Below are 15,764 nucleotides of genomic sequence, written 5' to 3' on the forward strand. Positions count from 1 at the left end.
TGGGGGAGCTGCACACACGTCTGTGGAGGAGATTGCTCAGGAACTTTGCTGGCCCCATGCCCTGCTCACCAGCTCTTTCACTGAACACTCACCAGAATCCCATGGACAGTTTGCAGTGGGGCTGTTAACACAAATCTAACACTAGAGATTACTGCAATCAGGATGGCAGTTCATGCAAAAACATTTATTTCTACTTAAATTGTTGGCAGAGAAAAGAAGTGAAAGAGGTGAGTGATAATGAACTGCAATACAGACATTTCCTGTTTCAAACTGGGGGACAAGGGGGTAGGAAGCAGTGTTTTTCTAGCACCATTACACCATAATTTTGTGCTCACTTTCATTATTCAGAGATCACGTCTGTAAAAATGAATGCTTCTTTTACATCTTAAAGGATGCAGAAAACTTTAAACACCATGAATTTGCTGTTCAGAATTAGTGGTAACTGTGGGGAACATGGGACTTGCATTGTATTGTGAGGCTAAGCTCAGACAATTAGAGGAAAAAAGACTGTTGTCCCTAAACACCCTTTTTCTTGCTTTATCTGATGTGTTTGACACATCAGTAAGTTCAGAATCACAGAGCGCAAAGATTTTTGATAAAATATTTCTATAAAGATCATTTCACATCTGAAATAATTGCATGAGTTTGTTTCAAATACACGAACCAATCAGGAATGACCCCTACTCTACCTCAGTTGTGATAGAGGAGAGTTGTTAAAGTGGTTATTTCCTTGGGCAAAGAGAGAGAAAACGAATTTAGTTTATGGTATCTCTCTCCCTCTTTCTTTAGGAGAGAACTCCCTGCCCACTGCTGCCACACTGTCTGCTCAGCTGATTCACCCCTAACTGCACACAGAGCGCCTGAGCTCAGCTGTGTTCTCAGTTCCACACCTTCCTTCTCCTAGGAAGGAGGGCTCCAAAACCTCCCCTGTTTTTTTCCACCCCTACCAGCTGGGGTGAGGAAAAAGCCTCCCTGTGCTACAGCCACGTCCTGACCCTGACTGTGACACCTTGGCTCAAGAGTAGAGATGCTTTTGTACAACCTTGTTAAGAAAGCAACAAAAACCAGACAGAGCACTTTCACCTGAGCCATCTGAGCAGCAAATGTATCATCTTCTTCTTAGATTTCTGCCTGACCAGATAACCCCATCACTGACCATGGGCATTACTGGTTGAAGAAAATTGATAAACCAGACCTTCCCATACCTGGTCACAAAAACAGCAGCATCCACAGGAGGGGTGTCATCCCTGGCACCAGGAACGTGGTTGTTACCAAGGTATTTTGCCCCACCATATTCTTCATTTTGCCACTGACAGAAGCTCTCCAGAGATCTCTCTCCATGATGCCCGATGGACAACTTTGCCTTTAGAGGAAAGAAAAAAAAGATATATAAAAGGAGAAATTATTATCCCCAGTCTTTAGATAAAGCATCAGAGCTCTCTGTAACAGCTAACTCCAGACTGGTTTGCAGCTACAAGCAGACAGCTTTACCAGGAAGGACAAATAAAAGGATTCTGGTTCCTTTCACTCCCACAGCCCCTCTACTTCCCACTTTCAATGCTGCCTGGTGAAGTGGAACAGGCAACTCCTCACAGATTGTGATGCTGAGGCCCCACATCCCCTCCACCCTGTGGGACACCACAGAGCAGTTCCAGGAGCAGAGGAGAAAGGGGCTGGGACTCACAGGGCGACTGTGGAGCAGGACTAGCTTGGTCACTCGAATGTTGACTTTAATTCCCAGGCTTTGATGCTGGAACATGTTGTACACCTGTCAAAAAGCAAAGAGAACATCCATAGCTTATTAGTAGAAATATCAAGACCTAGTAATAGTAGAAGAAACTAATTGTGACTAAAGTTAGACATTTCACCTTTTAAAAATTGACACAAAAACTCCCCCCACATGGACTGTGCTACTAACTCAATAAAATAGAGGATATTTAAGAGTGGCTGTGAAAAGGAGAAAAATATTCCAAAGGAGCTCTAAAGTCTCAGGAACATGGACATACGTTATGAAGCATTCAACTAACATGGATCTTCAGCATTTAAATATCAGAGATATCTGAATGCAAGATGAAATAATGGTGTGTTTTAGACTTCAGGAAATAGAATGGAAAAGCAATTTCCCTCTGTTATTTTCATATCTTATATAAGAGAATAGTAATAAGGCAGCACATAATGACACGAGCCTCAGGAAATACAAAAATAGCACCGGAAACTACCTTACTACTTTCTCCAGATTTTGCATTCCAGCTCAGATACTTCACCTCATTTTTATAGGTTAGAATCTAAGATCTTAATTGATCCCAGGATTTTATTCCACCCGTTTCTCACTGTACAAATGTTTTAACTAGACAGTATCAAAAATGGTGAGGGAAGGGTTTATTTCAAAAGGTGTAAAAGGCCACATAAAAGGCCTTGGGTGAATATTGTATCCCCTACTTCATCAAAAAAATCAAAATCAAGACCAGTGAAGAGAGACTCCTGACAAATAGGAGGCAGGTTTGGCCCCAGGTAAGCAATATTCCTTGCTCACAGCTCCTTTGGCTACAAGCATCACCCAGGCTCAGAAACTTCCTACAGCAAACCCGAGACACGAGCACATCTTGCACATCATGTTTTCAACACTTGGTATTTTTCCTATTTGTGCAAATGCTCAGCAATGTGCTCAGTGGAAGAAGCTCTCCAGTGTTTGGAGTTGGATTTAAGCACACACATAAATGTTTCCTACAATTTAGGCACAGATTGCAAGACAGAGCTACTCAGTGTTTGACCCAGTGACCTTCAGCTGAGCACAAGGAGCCATTTCTCTTCCCTGAGGCTGGTGCACAAGTGCATCCCAAATAGGGCTGGCACTATTTGCTTAGCCTGGGGATGTGTTGGAAGAGCACTTCAGGCCTCTCTCTACAGACTTGGCAGGGATAAACTTGACATTTGCAGAGAAGGGCTCTGACAGATGACCCCTGAGTAAGTGGAGACCTGGACATTCAGCTGGGAGGGTCAATGGGGCATGAGGCTGAGGGGGTCAACCTCTGCTGCACCACTACAGAGGCTGACAAACACTTCCCTGAGATGGATGGATGGATGGATGGATGGATGGATGGATGGATGGATGGATGGATGGATGGATGGATGGATGGATGTCTTTGGTTTCCCAGCTCTCCACTAGCTCTGGCCATCCCATGAAGTTCCCACTCATCACATGAGAATAATTCCAGCAAACAGGCCTTACCACTGAGCCTGCTGGGTGCTGGTGCTTGGCTTCCCATCAGAGCAGTCAAGCTGCCTCCAGAGCCAGCACAGACAAATCCAAACACCACTGACTTCCCAAGGCTGTTTGCCCTGCCAAAACTCGCCCACCAAGCACCAGCTGCTGGTCAGGTCAGGATGTCATCTTGAAAGCTGCCAGCCCTTCCTCCTTTTCTCTTCCGCTCTCTATCCCAAAGATAACTCTGACTGCACTTTTATTCCCATCCACCAGTGATATCAGAAGAGCTCAAGCAGCAGCAATTGGACACTAAACAAAAAAAAGTCCCTGGGAGTGCAAGAGGCTCCACTTTGCTTGTTTATTCAAGCTTTGTTTGCTTATTTTCTTAAATGAGGGCCAAAGGAACCCCAGGCTGATGGTGGTTTGTATTGCCTAGAAGGAACATTAACCTTTCCCTCTGAGAGGGAGATCACTTAACAGTTACAGGCAACACACACTGGACTCGGAGAAAATTTAATTTGCCAATTAAAATAGTTTGTATACAGAGAAAAGAAAAAAAGACAAATTAAAACAACACCTTCCCCTCACCTCATCTTTACTGCTGCGTTCCTGATCCCTTCTCCCTCACCCAGAGCCAGGCAGGTGGATGGGGAATGGGGACTGTCCTCTGGAACAGCTCTCTCTGCTGCTCCCTTCTCACACTTTTCCCCTGTTGCAGGATGGATCCTCTCCATGGGCTGCAGTTCCCACCAGGAGAACCTGCTCCAGCACAGGCTCCTCTCCTCAGGTCACAGTGTTGGGAACAGCCACCTGCCCCACCATGGTGTCCCCACAGGCTGGAGGGCACCTCTGCTCCAGCACCTGGAGCTCCTCATCCTCCTGCTCTGACCTGGGTTTTTTCCCCACTTTTTTCCACTATTCAGCCTTATTCCCCTCTTTTGAAGATGTTTTCACAGAGGCACCCCCAGGTCTCCTGACAGGCTCTGCTGGGCCCTGTGGGGAGGGCTGGGACCATCTGTGTCCAGCATGGGGCAGCTCTGGGTGTCAGTCCCACCCAACACCATCCTTTTAGAGAGAAACTTCTCTCAGATCATGGGCTTTAAGGCTGGAAGGAATCCCATGGAGAAGGCAAACAGACTTTTAAATGACTTGATAAAAAAAACATGAGCTGGATTTAAACCAGGCTGCGCCAGGTAAGTTGTGCCCAAAGGAAGCCCCATCACAGAATCCGGCTGAATTTAAAATAAAATAATTCAAATACACAGGTCTTTCCTGCTAAGAATGGAATTCCATCATGGCAGCAACAACCTCCTGCCTTTCTCACCCAGCCAACAAGAGAACCAAACCCCAGAGACTGTGCTGTTCCACACCACGTCCAAGTGTCCACCTGCAGCACGAGCCAGGTGAGGTGGTGGGATAACTGGTACCAGGCCATGAGGAATGGGATTTCCCACTGCAGATGTTCTCAAGATTTCCTGCTGCACAGACAGAGAGACTGACTCACAGACACCTCCCTGCCCACTCCCAACACCATGGGCCACCCTTCCTCAAGCCTGCAATTGCATCACACCCTTCAGGCTGCTGTGACTGCTTCCAACAGGGGAAAAGTAAAAATATTTGGGTGGTTTAGAACCTTTTAATAAAATAAGGCAGCCTTGAACAGAAGAGTCAGCTGCATGAAACTCTGCCATGGAACCAAATGCAAAAGTTACTTGTTCAGGACATCACCACAAGTGGCAGAAAGCAGCTTGGGTGGAAAAGAAATGGAGGTTCTGGATCATTGGGATGAAAGGAAGGGATGGGAAAAGTGGTCAGTGTGACTGAAGTGTTGTGGGTGCCCTGCTGCAGGGGAACTTCTACACTTCTGTATTGACTTCTCTGTGTGGAGTCATCAGAAGTAGGGTGAACTCTGGAAACAGGAGACATGGTAAAGAACCATACAAAACAGACAGAAAAAATGGAAGGGGAAGTGCAGTAGAACAAGAAGAAGAATAAAGCCTGTCTCTGGCATCTCCCCGTTCACCTGCATTTCTCTGACAGAGCTTTACTGTACAGAATGCCCTAAAGAAAACAGGAAAGCTTCAAGGCTGGACCATCCTCCTCTGTTTGCATTCCTCCTGCCTTTCTTTCTCCTCACAGCTCTGACATGGAAGGGGCAGAACAAATGCAGTTTTGGCAGAAGCTGTGCAGGCCTGCCCCAGCACGCACAAAGCAAACACAGACATAAGGAATTGGGCTCAGAGAGGAACTAAACTACATCATTTTAATTTTTTTTTTTAATTCTCAAGAGCTTCCTCTGCAGGTGGACTGTGGGAGGGAGACGTGTGTGTTTCAGATGTTTTGGAGTTTAGAACAGCAACCCTGAGGGTAAATTGACTTTTTTCCCTTTTTTCTTCCCTGAGCACTGCACTCAAGCAGGAGCCTTCCCATTGCCTTGGCTGCTGGATGAGGTTTGGACAGCAGAAGCCTTAGTCAGGTTACTGAGGTTGTCTTTCTCTTGTTTTGAAAAGTGCTATAGGATTTCTAACACCCACCTAAAGCCAAGCTTTCAAATTACTCCTTTAAACATTATGAAAAAGAACATATTCATAGCTCTTTATAAGATACAGTTGACATAACTCCTTCTCCTGGGGCTGCTGGAGCAAAAAGAGAAATCTGTAGACAGTGATGAAACACTCAGATCCTTTTCCCTTATGTTCCCTTATGTCCCTGTTCTCATCATGAAAATTCCAGACCAAGGTAAGGGAGCAGATTATCAGTGGCAGCTCTGGAGCCTTTATGTGCCAGCCCCCAAGAGCACAGACATATAAATCCATCAATGCAAGCATGATAAAAATGATTTTATCTGCTTTTTTAACATAAAAACCCTCACAGGGGAAATCCAAAATGAAAAACAATCTGTGGAGTGTAAAATCAGGCTTCAGAGAGTAAAACAGTATCATTCCTAAAGAACAACATAAGAATTTTCCCTCTTAATGATATCCAAAAGATCACTAACTTCAAGTTCCTGCTTGCTGCTGCAAAGAGCTTCCACAGTAATCTCATGGCTTAGCAACAGCTGCAGGAGAACTGACACACACTGCAGAAATTCTCCCTCCACACTGCACTCTCAAGGAAAAAGGCAAGCTCCAAACCAAGCCACAGTTGTAATTTATTGCAAAACCCCAAAAAATACACTTAGGGGACAAAAAAAAACCCAAAACCCAAACCAACCCAACTCATTTTTTTTAGGTTTTCAAACCCATAGAAAGCAGCTGTTAAAAGACTGTGTTGTGGTCTTGGAAATTCAGAAATTCAGACGTCTCTGTCTCCAAACGCTCTGAGGGTCAGTCTGGGTGGGACTTGGTTTGCAAAGTCAGCTCTGCACTCTGCAAGGAGCCAACATCCACAACTCCCTGCTCAGGGCCTGCCTGGAAACAGCCACTCCTCATCCTCAGCAACACAACAGCCATGGACAGGACTTTCCAAAGGCTCTCATCCCCATTTATCACCACTTGAACCAGTTATCTCCAGAATCAATTGCTCCAGAAAGCTGAAAACCTAAACCATGAAAACCAGACACAGCAGAGACCAGTGCAGTTCCTAGAATCTCCTTTTTCCTTTACTGGTCACTTCTTTCAGATGAAAAGCAACCACAAGAGCAAAGAAAGCATAGAACTCCTGCAAGAACAGAACATCCACCCTCACAGCTCCACATGGATGAAATGCACTGAGAAATTAGCTGCCAGATGCAGACCAGCAGACTAGCACAAAATAAGCATGTTTTAAAGCTTGATTTACCACAAAGGCACTTGGGTTTGGAATTCAGAGGAAGCTCTGTACACTGGTCAGTACAGAAGGAAGACATGAACAGGAGATGGTCTCAAGCCAAAGGTGAGACAAGAATTGGAATGCAAACACTGCAACAAAGCTCAGTAACAAGGGAGTTTAACCTAGAAAAAGAGATCAGCACCTATATCTAAGTAGGTGGTTTTGCATTTCCACAGCTCTCCTGGTATTTCTCCCTGTCCATGTTCTTCCATTCCTCACTGCCTTGCTAAGGCTGCAGCTGTGCATGGTGGCATTTGACAACAACTTTAGCACCTGTTTGGAAAATAGTGCTGAATCAAACACCTTGCCAGAATATAAGAAAAGATTTCTTTTTAGCAGTGGTGACTTGAAAAAAGCCAACTCAAATCCCTGGAGCCCTGCTTGTTCCTACTCATGCATTACAGTGCACCTTAGAGGGAAATTCTTCCATGATCTTGGAAAAACCTGTCTTATAATTTCAAGCATTAGTTTAGTAAATTAAAGAGCCTGAACCTCTACAGTGACATTCACAAAAAACAAGTACTTTTAATATGAATCTATTCTCTGTTCAGGGGCATGGAACTACAGAATAACATTAAAAACACAGCATTTGCTACATGAAGTGCTACCTGTTATTTCTGGGTTCCAAAATGGGTTTGTGTGCTTTTAAGCTGTTATTCTAGAAGAGGGTGGTGGGGTTTTTTCCTCTAAGATTCTCATTTACCAAGGGAGCAATAAACCCATATTTTGTAATGCTGACTTTTTCCCCCTTCAGAAATTCTTGTAACATAAATAGATATTAAATACTTTAAGGCAGATCACTTTATTTAAAATGTCTATAAATATAAAATGCATTAATAAGACCTCTTAATGCTTGTTTTGTGGTTTGACAGTAAACGTAATGGCTTACAGAGAGGAGTTAAGTTAATATACCCCTGACCAGTAATGTTCTATTTGCTTAAATGCAAGCATCCAAGCCAAAATTAACATTCTGGTTTCTTTTAGAGGCAGCCTGCCATCCTGCAGTATAGCTGAATAAGCACTGCCTAATATCATGGGGCAAATCCTGTCCCCCAGCTAACAGTCACCCAAGGCTGACAGGGAGGCAAGAAACAAAGATCCCAAGCAGCCAAAATCGTGGCTTAAGGCCTCTCCAAACCCCATGATTACCTCTCTGAAATACATTTTTCTGAATTATCCTTCAGCTTCTTTTCCTGGGATGAAGGTCAGCTTTCATTACACAAATGTAACATCAAAATCCCCTTTGATTCCCTGAATTTCACCTGGTTGTATCACCACAGAATAAAGGATTTATGCAGTGATGCCATCTATGTGTTAGCCTATCCTTATTCCTCACTATCTTTTGGTCTTGCCAGTCACTCTCAAGTCTTCCTTCAAACCTGAAAAATGTTTCTAAGAGTGTGGGAATGTAGGTGGCTGAGGGAGAGACCCTCCCATTGCCCCTCTGAAGGCTGAAGAGCTGAAACATGAACTCAAATCCTATCAGACATCAGAAAAAACTCACACCAGGGAGTCCCCAGGAGCAATGACTTAACTGTGGGAAGCATTTCAGCTGGACCTTGCACCTGAGGAAATGTCACATGAACGTGTTCCTCATCCAAGAGCCCTCTTCATGTGCTCTCTCTGGTGTCTAATAAAGGGGTGAGCTCACCCTACAGCATCAGAACCCAGCTTAAAAGCCCATCAGCCTAATCCATAGGAAACTAACCTTCAATATTTGTTTAATAAATGGGTTTAGAGAACCCAGCCCATCTATGAGCACCTCCCCACGCAGATTTATTCACACCTGGCAAGCTGATGTTGCTGAGATGTTCTGCAGCATCTCAGACTGGACAGACAACAGGATCCAAAGACCCACAGCCATCTTTTGTTTAAGACTTGGTCCATCAGTCTGTTCATCCCTAACAATCTTCACAGGCTGAAAAAGCTGCACAACACAGACATCCCTAATGGCCACAGTGAAATCATTGACCTGCAGGCATGAGAGTCATCAAAAGTAACTGCAGAGCCACAGTGGAGCCCCATCAAGTGACAACTCTGAGAGCACACTGCGAGGCAAAATAAAAGGTAGAGGAAGGGACACAGAAAAGCAGCTCATTAATGGAAAAGACTAATCAAACTCCCTACTCAATCAGCCATCAGTGCTTGAAGGAACACAAGACCTCTTAAAAAGCTGTTGTTCCATAGCTGGTTTATGCTGAGCATCCATCTCTTCACTGGGAAGCATGACCAGACAATTACTGTTCAGGACTGTTATTTTTTCCCAAGCCAATTTGCTGCTCATAAACACCAGCAGAGGCACAGTGAGGAGAATGAGCTGTTCCTGGATATTACAATAGCATGGGCAAAGGAATATGAGCTTTCTCCAAGACTTTCTTGTGCAAATGCCTCTGCAAGGACCCCTGCAGCCTCTAAGCAGAGTTTTCCATGTCTACATCCAATTTAGCCATTACCTCCTTACTGGCACTGCCAGCAGCTGAGTGAGCATTCCCTGTGGGAGGCTCTGTGTTCCCTTATCAGCTGAGCCAGAAGGCCCCACTACAGGGACAGCTCACAAATTAACACCCACACTTCCCATGAGCCTGCAATTTCCAAAGATTCCACTCACTCCAAAATATATCCCTAGGATTTCTAGAATGATTCTCAAGCCCAACTCCATCAACAACTCACAGGTATGATCAGCACCACTCCATGCAGCCCTGGGTGAAAAGAATGGGATCAGCCAGCAGTTTGGTTATAAGTTTTCTACATTCATATTTTCTACATGAAGGGAAGCAGCCATTTTCATTGTGTAAAAATCAGAAATAAAAATAATTTTGGACTTAAAGCCAGGTCTTCTGCTGGAAATCAATATGACTACTGGCTTTAACTGCCTAGAACAATGAGCCATATCTCTTGTGAAACAGGTGTGCCATAGGAATCTTTAGGAACGCAAGAAACATGTCAGACAAGACACTCCTCCAAGGTAAACCACAGCAGCACCAAAAGCCTGGTAGAAAACACCACTCCTGAACCACTATTTCCTAAGTGAAGACTTGCAATTTCAGTTTTGAAAAATGGGGTTTTATTGTGGCAAACACCAGGAATAACACAACTGGAGAAGAGGCACATAACACAAGAAAACCAAAACCTTTTCTCGTACCCGAAGGTCAAACCAGTTCTTGATTTCTGCTGCCAAGTCAGCTTTATTCTACCCTGGATATGTCCTGCTTACTCTTGTTTCCTCTTTGGAGAGTGAAGTGCCTACTTACCATATTCATAACAGTGAGGATGAACCTTTGGGCAGCCTCAGCTCCGTGGTACTGCACCATGTCAGCATCTGCCACCACCAGCGTCTCCACCGTGTACTCGCTGGTCAGGCGGATCGCGTTCCTCCGCTCCCGCCAGTCGCTCGTGGCCTTCACTTTCTTCTGCCTCTTCTTTTCTGAAAGGTCAAAATGCCTTTTAAGGCTGGCAGATCATAATAAAACACTCCCAGCCTTTTCAACAAACACCCTGGTGTGTATTCAGGTTGTAACAACCTTTAATTTAAAGTGTTCTTGGCTGGTTAAAGAAGAGGTTGCATTGCACGTACATCTGTCCCTCTGGGTGCAGAGAGCAGCAGATGATGTGAAAAGAGGGAAGAGGATGGGAAAAAACATAAGTTCAGGAAAAAGAAAAAATTAACTAATTCAAATAAAAATGTTACAGGTAAGTTACACCTCCCTCCCTCCCAACTAAAGGACTGATGTATTAATAATTTGTCTTCTTCTAAGCTGAAAGGTAAATTGTGTTTCACAGGCAGATGTGCAAAGCAGCTGAGGCATGACCAAAGGAGAAATTAAGTTCAGATATGAATTCACACCTGCTCACTTCACTGCAGCCACAAAACTGTGTTCATGCTTTCAATTGCAAAAAGAAAGAAGCTAATGAAGTAATTAAAACAAATTTATTCTTGCAATAAGAAACAGACTTCTAAGATTCACTGAAATGATCTCTGCCTACTGTTCAGCCTGTGATATACTATGGATACTGACACTGCTATCACTATTGATTTTTTCCTGTGGAAAAGGGAACAGAACACGTAAGTCCTGAAACAGCACTAACACAACATTCAGTGCAAAACTGACATGGGACAGAGCCTAATGGATGGTCAGACAAATCCCTCTTATGTCACACAACACATGCTGCTCATTCCCCAGAGCAGAGAATCACTTTTTAATTTTCTCTAGATCTACCCTGAGACCCTCTCTGAGCAAAGCAGCAGCCAGAGCTGAGCTGGTGTTCACTGATCCTGATTTTCCACAGCCTGTTTACCAGCTCCCTGACATAATTCAGCTTGAATTTCTCTTCTTTCCCAGATCATCAGTTTTCCCTGACTGACCCTCCTGCATTCAGGGTGACAAACTCCATCAGCTGCAAGCCCCCCAAAGCCCACCTGAAATGGACTCCCTGCCTTAACCCATTGATGCATTTTCTGCCTTGTCAATATGCACATTTCACCACGTCCATCCCATCTCCTCATTCCTGGGTTTCTTCAGTCATCCAGTACAATTCTGCACGTGCTTTTCTGCCCAAGGCATCAACTGTCAACACTTGGTACATATTTTAAACTCAGAAAACAACCATGAAATTTGATTTTTTTTAAGAGAGTTTGGAAATATCCCCCTGGGTTGAAAGAGACAGACAGGAGTCTATGGACAAGAAAAAAAATGAAAATGGGGGGTGATCATAAATTATGGAAGATGCATGCCAGCAGCAAAGATGAAAATAACCAAGTTTCAAGGCTTGTTTTCACATGGGCTGCAGGACAGCAACAGAAAAAGTGCACAATGATGGCAAAGCTGCCCCAGAGCAGAGGATCTCTATAATGAAAATAAAATAAATAAAATAAAAAAGATTGACTGTAAAAGAAAGAAGGAGAGCTGAATGCACCTTTGATTTGCCAGCTGTGAGATGGAGATGATTTCAAATTCCTGTGGAACAGCTCACGTTTGTGTGTTAATTTATTTCTTTCATTCCATTCATTTCCCATCCCTCCCTCTGCAGAGCAGCACATCTTTAGCTACAGGTCCTCAACATTATCATTTAAATACCAAGAAGAAATCAAAGAAAAAAGAAAAGGTGAATTATTTCAGTAAAAACACTGACATTTTGGGTCTTACTGCTATCAGTCAGAACCTTCCTGAAGACAGCAGCATTTCCCCATCAAATTCTTATTTTGGCAATCCCCTAATAAATGTTTCCAGGTGGTATAAATCTCATACCTGTAGAGAAGTTGCTCTTATGGGGCAAGCTTTGATTCAGCTAAGTCTCAGCCTGGCATTGAATGAGCCATGTAAAACAGTTTAAGTGGAACGAAAAAATTGGAGTTCTCTGGGTTTTCCCTTAAAAATCTCTTTTTTGGTGGGAAAGAAGACATTTGTGTCAGAGGAGGAACTGACTCTGCTGGACTGGTGCTTGCACTCTGGGGAGAAGAGGTCATGCCATGGTCATTTGCCAGTGTGGTCCCTCCTCCAGAGGCAGGGGAAGGAATTGGCACCTCTGCAGCAGAACAAAACTCTGCAAGCTGTGACTTCTGGAGAGCAGCAGCCAAAGGGGCTCCTGGCAGAGGGCTGGGCAGCCTTGGTTCACACACAGCCTCTGGCCCCCTTTCCTCCTGTGGGCTGGCTGCTTCCCACAGAGGGGCTGGGATTGGAGGATGTGTGTGGAAAACCAGCACCCCACAGGCTGCCTGGAAACGCAGCCAGAGTGACCTGACAGGAGAACCCAGGCTCCTGCTCTTACCCTCACCTTCACACTGCCCAAGTGTAAATTTACCTGCACCTACAACAGGCAACAGGACTCGAGGGAGCCCACAAAGAGCTCAGGAGGTCACTGCTGCACCCTCCACAACAGGCACAGCACACTAGCTACTTAAAAAAAGAGAGGTTGTTCAAGTTTGTAGCTCCTCCATAGGGTAAATTGTTTTACCATTTCTGTCCACTTTCACAGTGGTCTCTCTTTGCATCCTCCTGCCTACCACAAATACAAATAGTTTTCCAGAATAATCAAGCACATGGAGAAAAGAAGGCATTTGCATGGCTGAACCACAACAAAGGAAATGCGCATGTCCTGTATCACAGATGTTTGATGAAGAGAAAGATCCAAAACCAGCGGGAAAAATCCTCATTAAGTGCACTTGCAGCTCATACCTGAAACTGAGTCAGTTTTATGGAGGTATCCAAAAAATAAAAATACCCCATCTCTAGAGCCTCACTTCAGAAACAAGCCAGCACAGAGAAGTCTCATTCCTGCCCTGCAAGATTTATGGACCATGGGCAGTGAATCCCTCCATGAGTACATGAAACCCCAAACTAAAATAAACATCAGCCATTAAACCAAGGATTAAATGCTTGGTGGATTCTTTATTTGAACAAACTGATGTTACAAATTTTGTGGTGCAGATGTCAAGTGTTAGTGTGAAGGCATAAGAGGCCATAAAACACGGGCAGGAGCTGTCAGAGGAGTTTACATTGCAGGGAGCACACAGCACATGATTTTAGGAGTCAGGTGTTCCCTGCTTAAGAGGTCAGAGAATTTAGTATGAAATATGAGCTGAAACAGTCAATCTACAACACAGCATGTACATGCTGCAGGTGACTGGGCACAGGGGACATTACCCTTTGGCCACTCACTCTGACAGTGTGTTATACAGTCTATTGGGCCAAAAAACTCCACAAAATTCAGGACTGTGAGGTGAAGGGAGAAGGGTGAAAACACCCCCAGATCCTCAGCAAAAAATGGCTGTGACACTGCACAAGTTCATTAGGTGACTTTCATTTACCCTTGCCTGGCTCACCACCTTCAAAGCCACATGATCACACCCCGTCCTGCAGTCTTTGAAGTCTCCCTCAGAATGGGAAGCAGCAGAGTCCCCACTGTGATCAGAAGCACAACAAGGCTCTTCTGAGGCCTCTGTAGAAAACTCCTGACGTTCAGTGCTTTTTATGGCAACTCAACAGATGTGCAATTCCAGAGCAACCGCCCCAAATGACCTTTTCCTATTACACACCAAAAGCACTGTCTAGCACTGTCTGGCTTTTGGCAGATTCTTGCTGTAAGTGCAGAGTCCTTTCCTGTTCCTCCTACCTCCCTTCCAACTGTATTTCCCAGACTCATCTAAAAGCAACATCTTCTCCTACAGCCTTCCACTATTTTTCCTGCCTAATCTTTCCCTTTGTAATTTTAGCTACCTCATTCTTGTTAAACCCACTGACGGTTTCTGGATGCTGTTCAACAAAAGCCACAAATAAAAGCTAAACTGCAGAATCCTTTCTGCAAGGCCAGATTTCTCCTTAGAAGCTCTTTTCTATTGCTGCCTTAAAAACCCTCTCCAGCTCTTCCTCAGGAGCCCTTTGCTCCCTTCCCTCCTCCCATGACCCCTTTAACATCTCCTCATACCCAAGCTCTGTTTTACCATGTCCTGTTATTTCAGCAGCATAAAAAGGAAGAGAGGGCATCCAAGTGGGGCAAACAGCTAAAATTAATTCTCCCTAAGCCCCAGGAGTTTCCAGAGAGCCTCTGACTGGTACTCACATTAGGCAGGTTTTATTAGCTTCACCTAAAAGTAAAAATCATCACCTCTCCAAAGCAAAACAGAAAGAACAGGGAGATCCTGCACACAAACCAAGCCTAGAAATTAAAGAAAGGAAGTTCTTGAGATGTATTCTTACTACTCAACCTAAACCCCTCTGTCACTGCTGAATTATCAGAGGGACAGGATGCCACAAAATGTCCCTGGCAGCAGCAGCAGGACAGAAGCACCTCTCAAAAGGTGATTTGATTAATCCCATCCTCTGCCAGGATACAGCACAAGAATTATCTCTGTGCCCTGGCTCGTTATATCTCCACCAAAACCTTGGAATTTCAGCTGATGCCAGTGATTGCCTGAAGTTCAGGAATTACAAATGGCTGCTTATAGAAAGAACAGCTGATTATAGACTGAGAGCTGTCCTCTCATTTTTAATACCCTGTCCTTCAAAACTGCATCTCCAATTTCTCTCTGACTGGAATGGCAGACAAAATCAGGCATCAACTGCTAGGAAAAATTATTGCAGAGCAGAATGATCCATTATTCCCTAATTCACCTTCCAAAAATGGCTTTGTTTTGCTTTGGGTTTTTTTTGTTTATTTTTTTTTCTCCCAAACAGTCACTTTCATACCAAATCACAAGTTCATGACTATTTCTCTGGCAAAGCAGCAAACAAGAACTTGAGACAGAAGTCATGAACTCTGAGCTGCATCTCAAAACACCACAGATTTTGCTGCAAGGATTGTTATCCAAGCTAGGCTGTGGCTTGGACACATCAGTTAAAACCTTATTCTTCTGCAAAACAAAATCAGTCATCAACACAACTCATCAGGGCTTTGTTTAATGGCAGGTCAGGATAAGCACTGTGATCTCTGCTCAAAGGTTCAATTTGTCACCAGGATTCAGAGAGTCCCATCTCCTGGATTATGCACACCCATCTGCCACGGAAAGGACACTTTCCTGGTGGCACAAACAAGGATTCCTGGCAGATAAATAAAACAATTTAGTGGAGCAGGAGCAGGCACAGAGAGCATGGCTTGAGCAATTAACAGTGATAACATGGAAGAAGCAAAGACACCTAAAAGATGAGCAATCCACCTTAGTCCAGGAACCATCTCTCTGCTTTTCTAGCCAGAATGGCCATGGAATATCCATGAACATCCCAAGACAAGGACAGTGGACACTGACAGTGGAGCT

General features: G+C 44.2%; 1 protein-coding gene across 2 annotated transcripts in view; it reads right to left on the bottom strand.

Moving 5' to 3' along the window:
* Positions 1 to 15,764, bottom strand: part of ADAMTS17 (ADAM metallopeptidase with thrombospondin type 1 motif 17) — a 154,312-nt gene that overhangs the window by 123,750 nt on the left and 14,798 nt on the right. For both annotated transcript variants that reach the window (XM_030954969.1, XM_030954968.1), the window contains exons 4-6: positions 10,267 to 10,439; positions 1,685 to 1,768; positions 1,206 to 1,363 (exon numbers count right to left, since the gene is read on the bottom strand). In XM_030954969.1, the coding sequence (XP_030810829.1) occupies positions 1,206 to 1,363; positions 1,685 to 1,768; positions 10,267 to 10,439 (415 nt within the window). The remainder of the gene's footprint in view (positions 1 to 1,205; positions 1,364 to 1,684; positions 1,769 to 10,266; positions 10,440 to 15,764) is intronic.

Source organism: Camarhynchus parvulus, chromosome 10 (assembly GCF_901933205.1).
Source record: "Camarhynchus parvulus chromosome 10, STF_HiC, whole genome shotgun sequence".
NCBI lineage: Eukaryota > Metazoa > Chordata > Aves > Passeriformes > Thraupidae > Camarhynchus > Camarhynchus parvulus.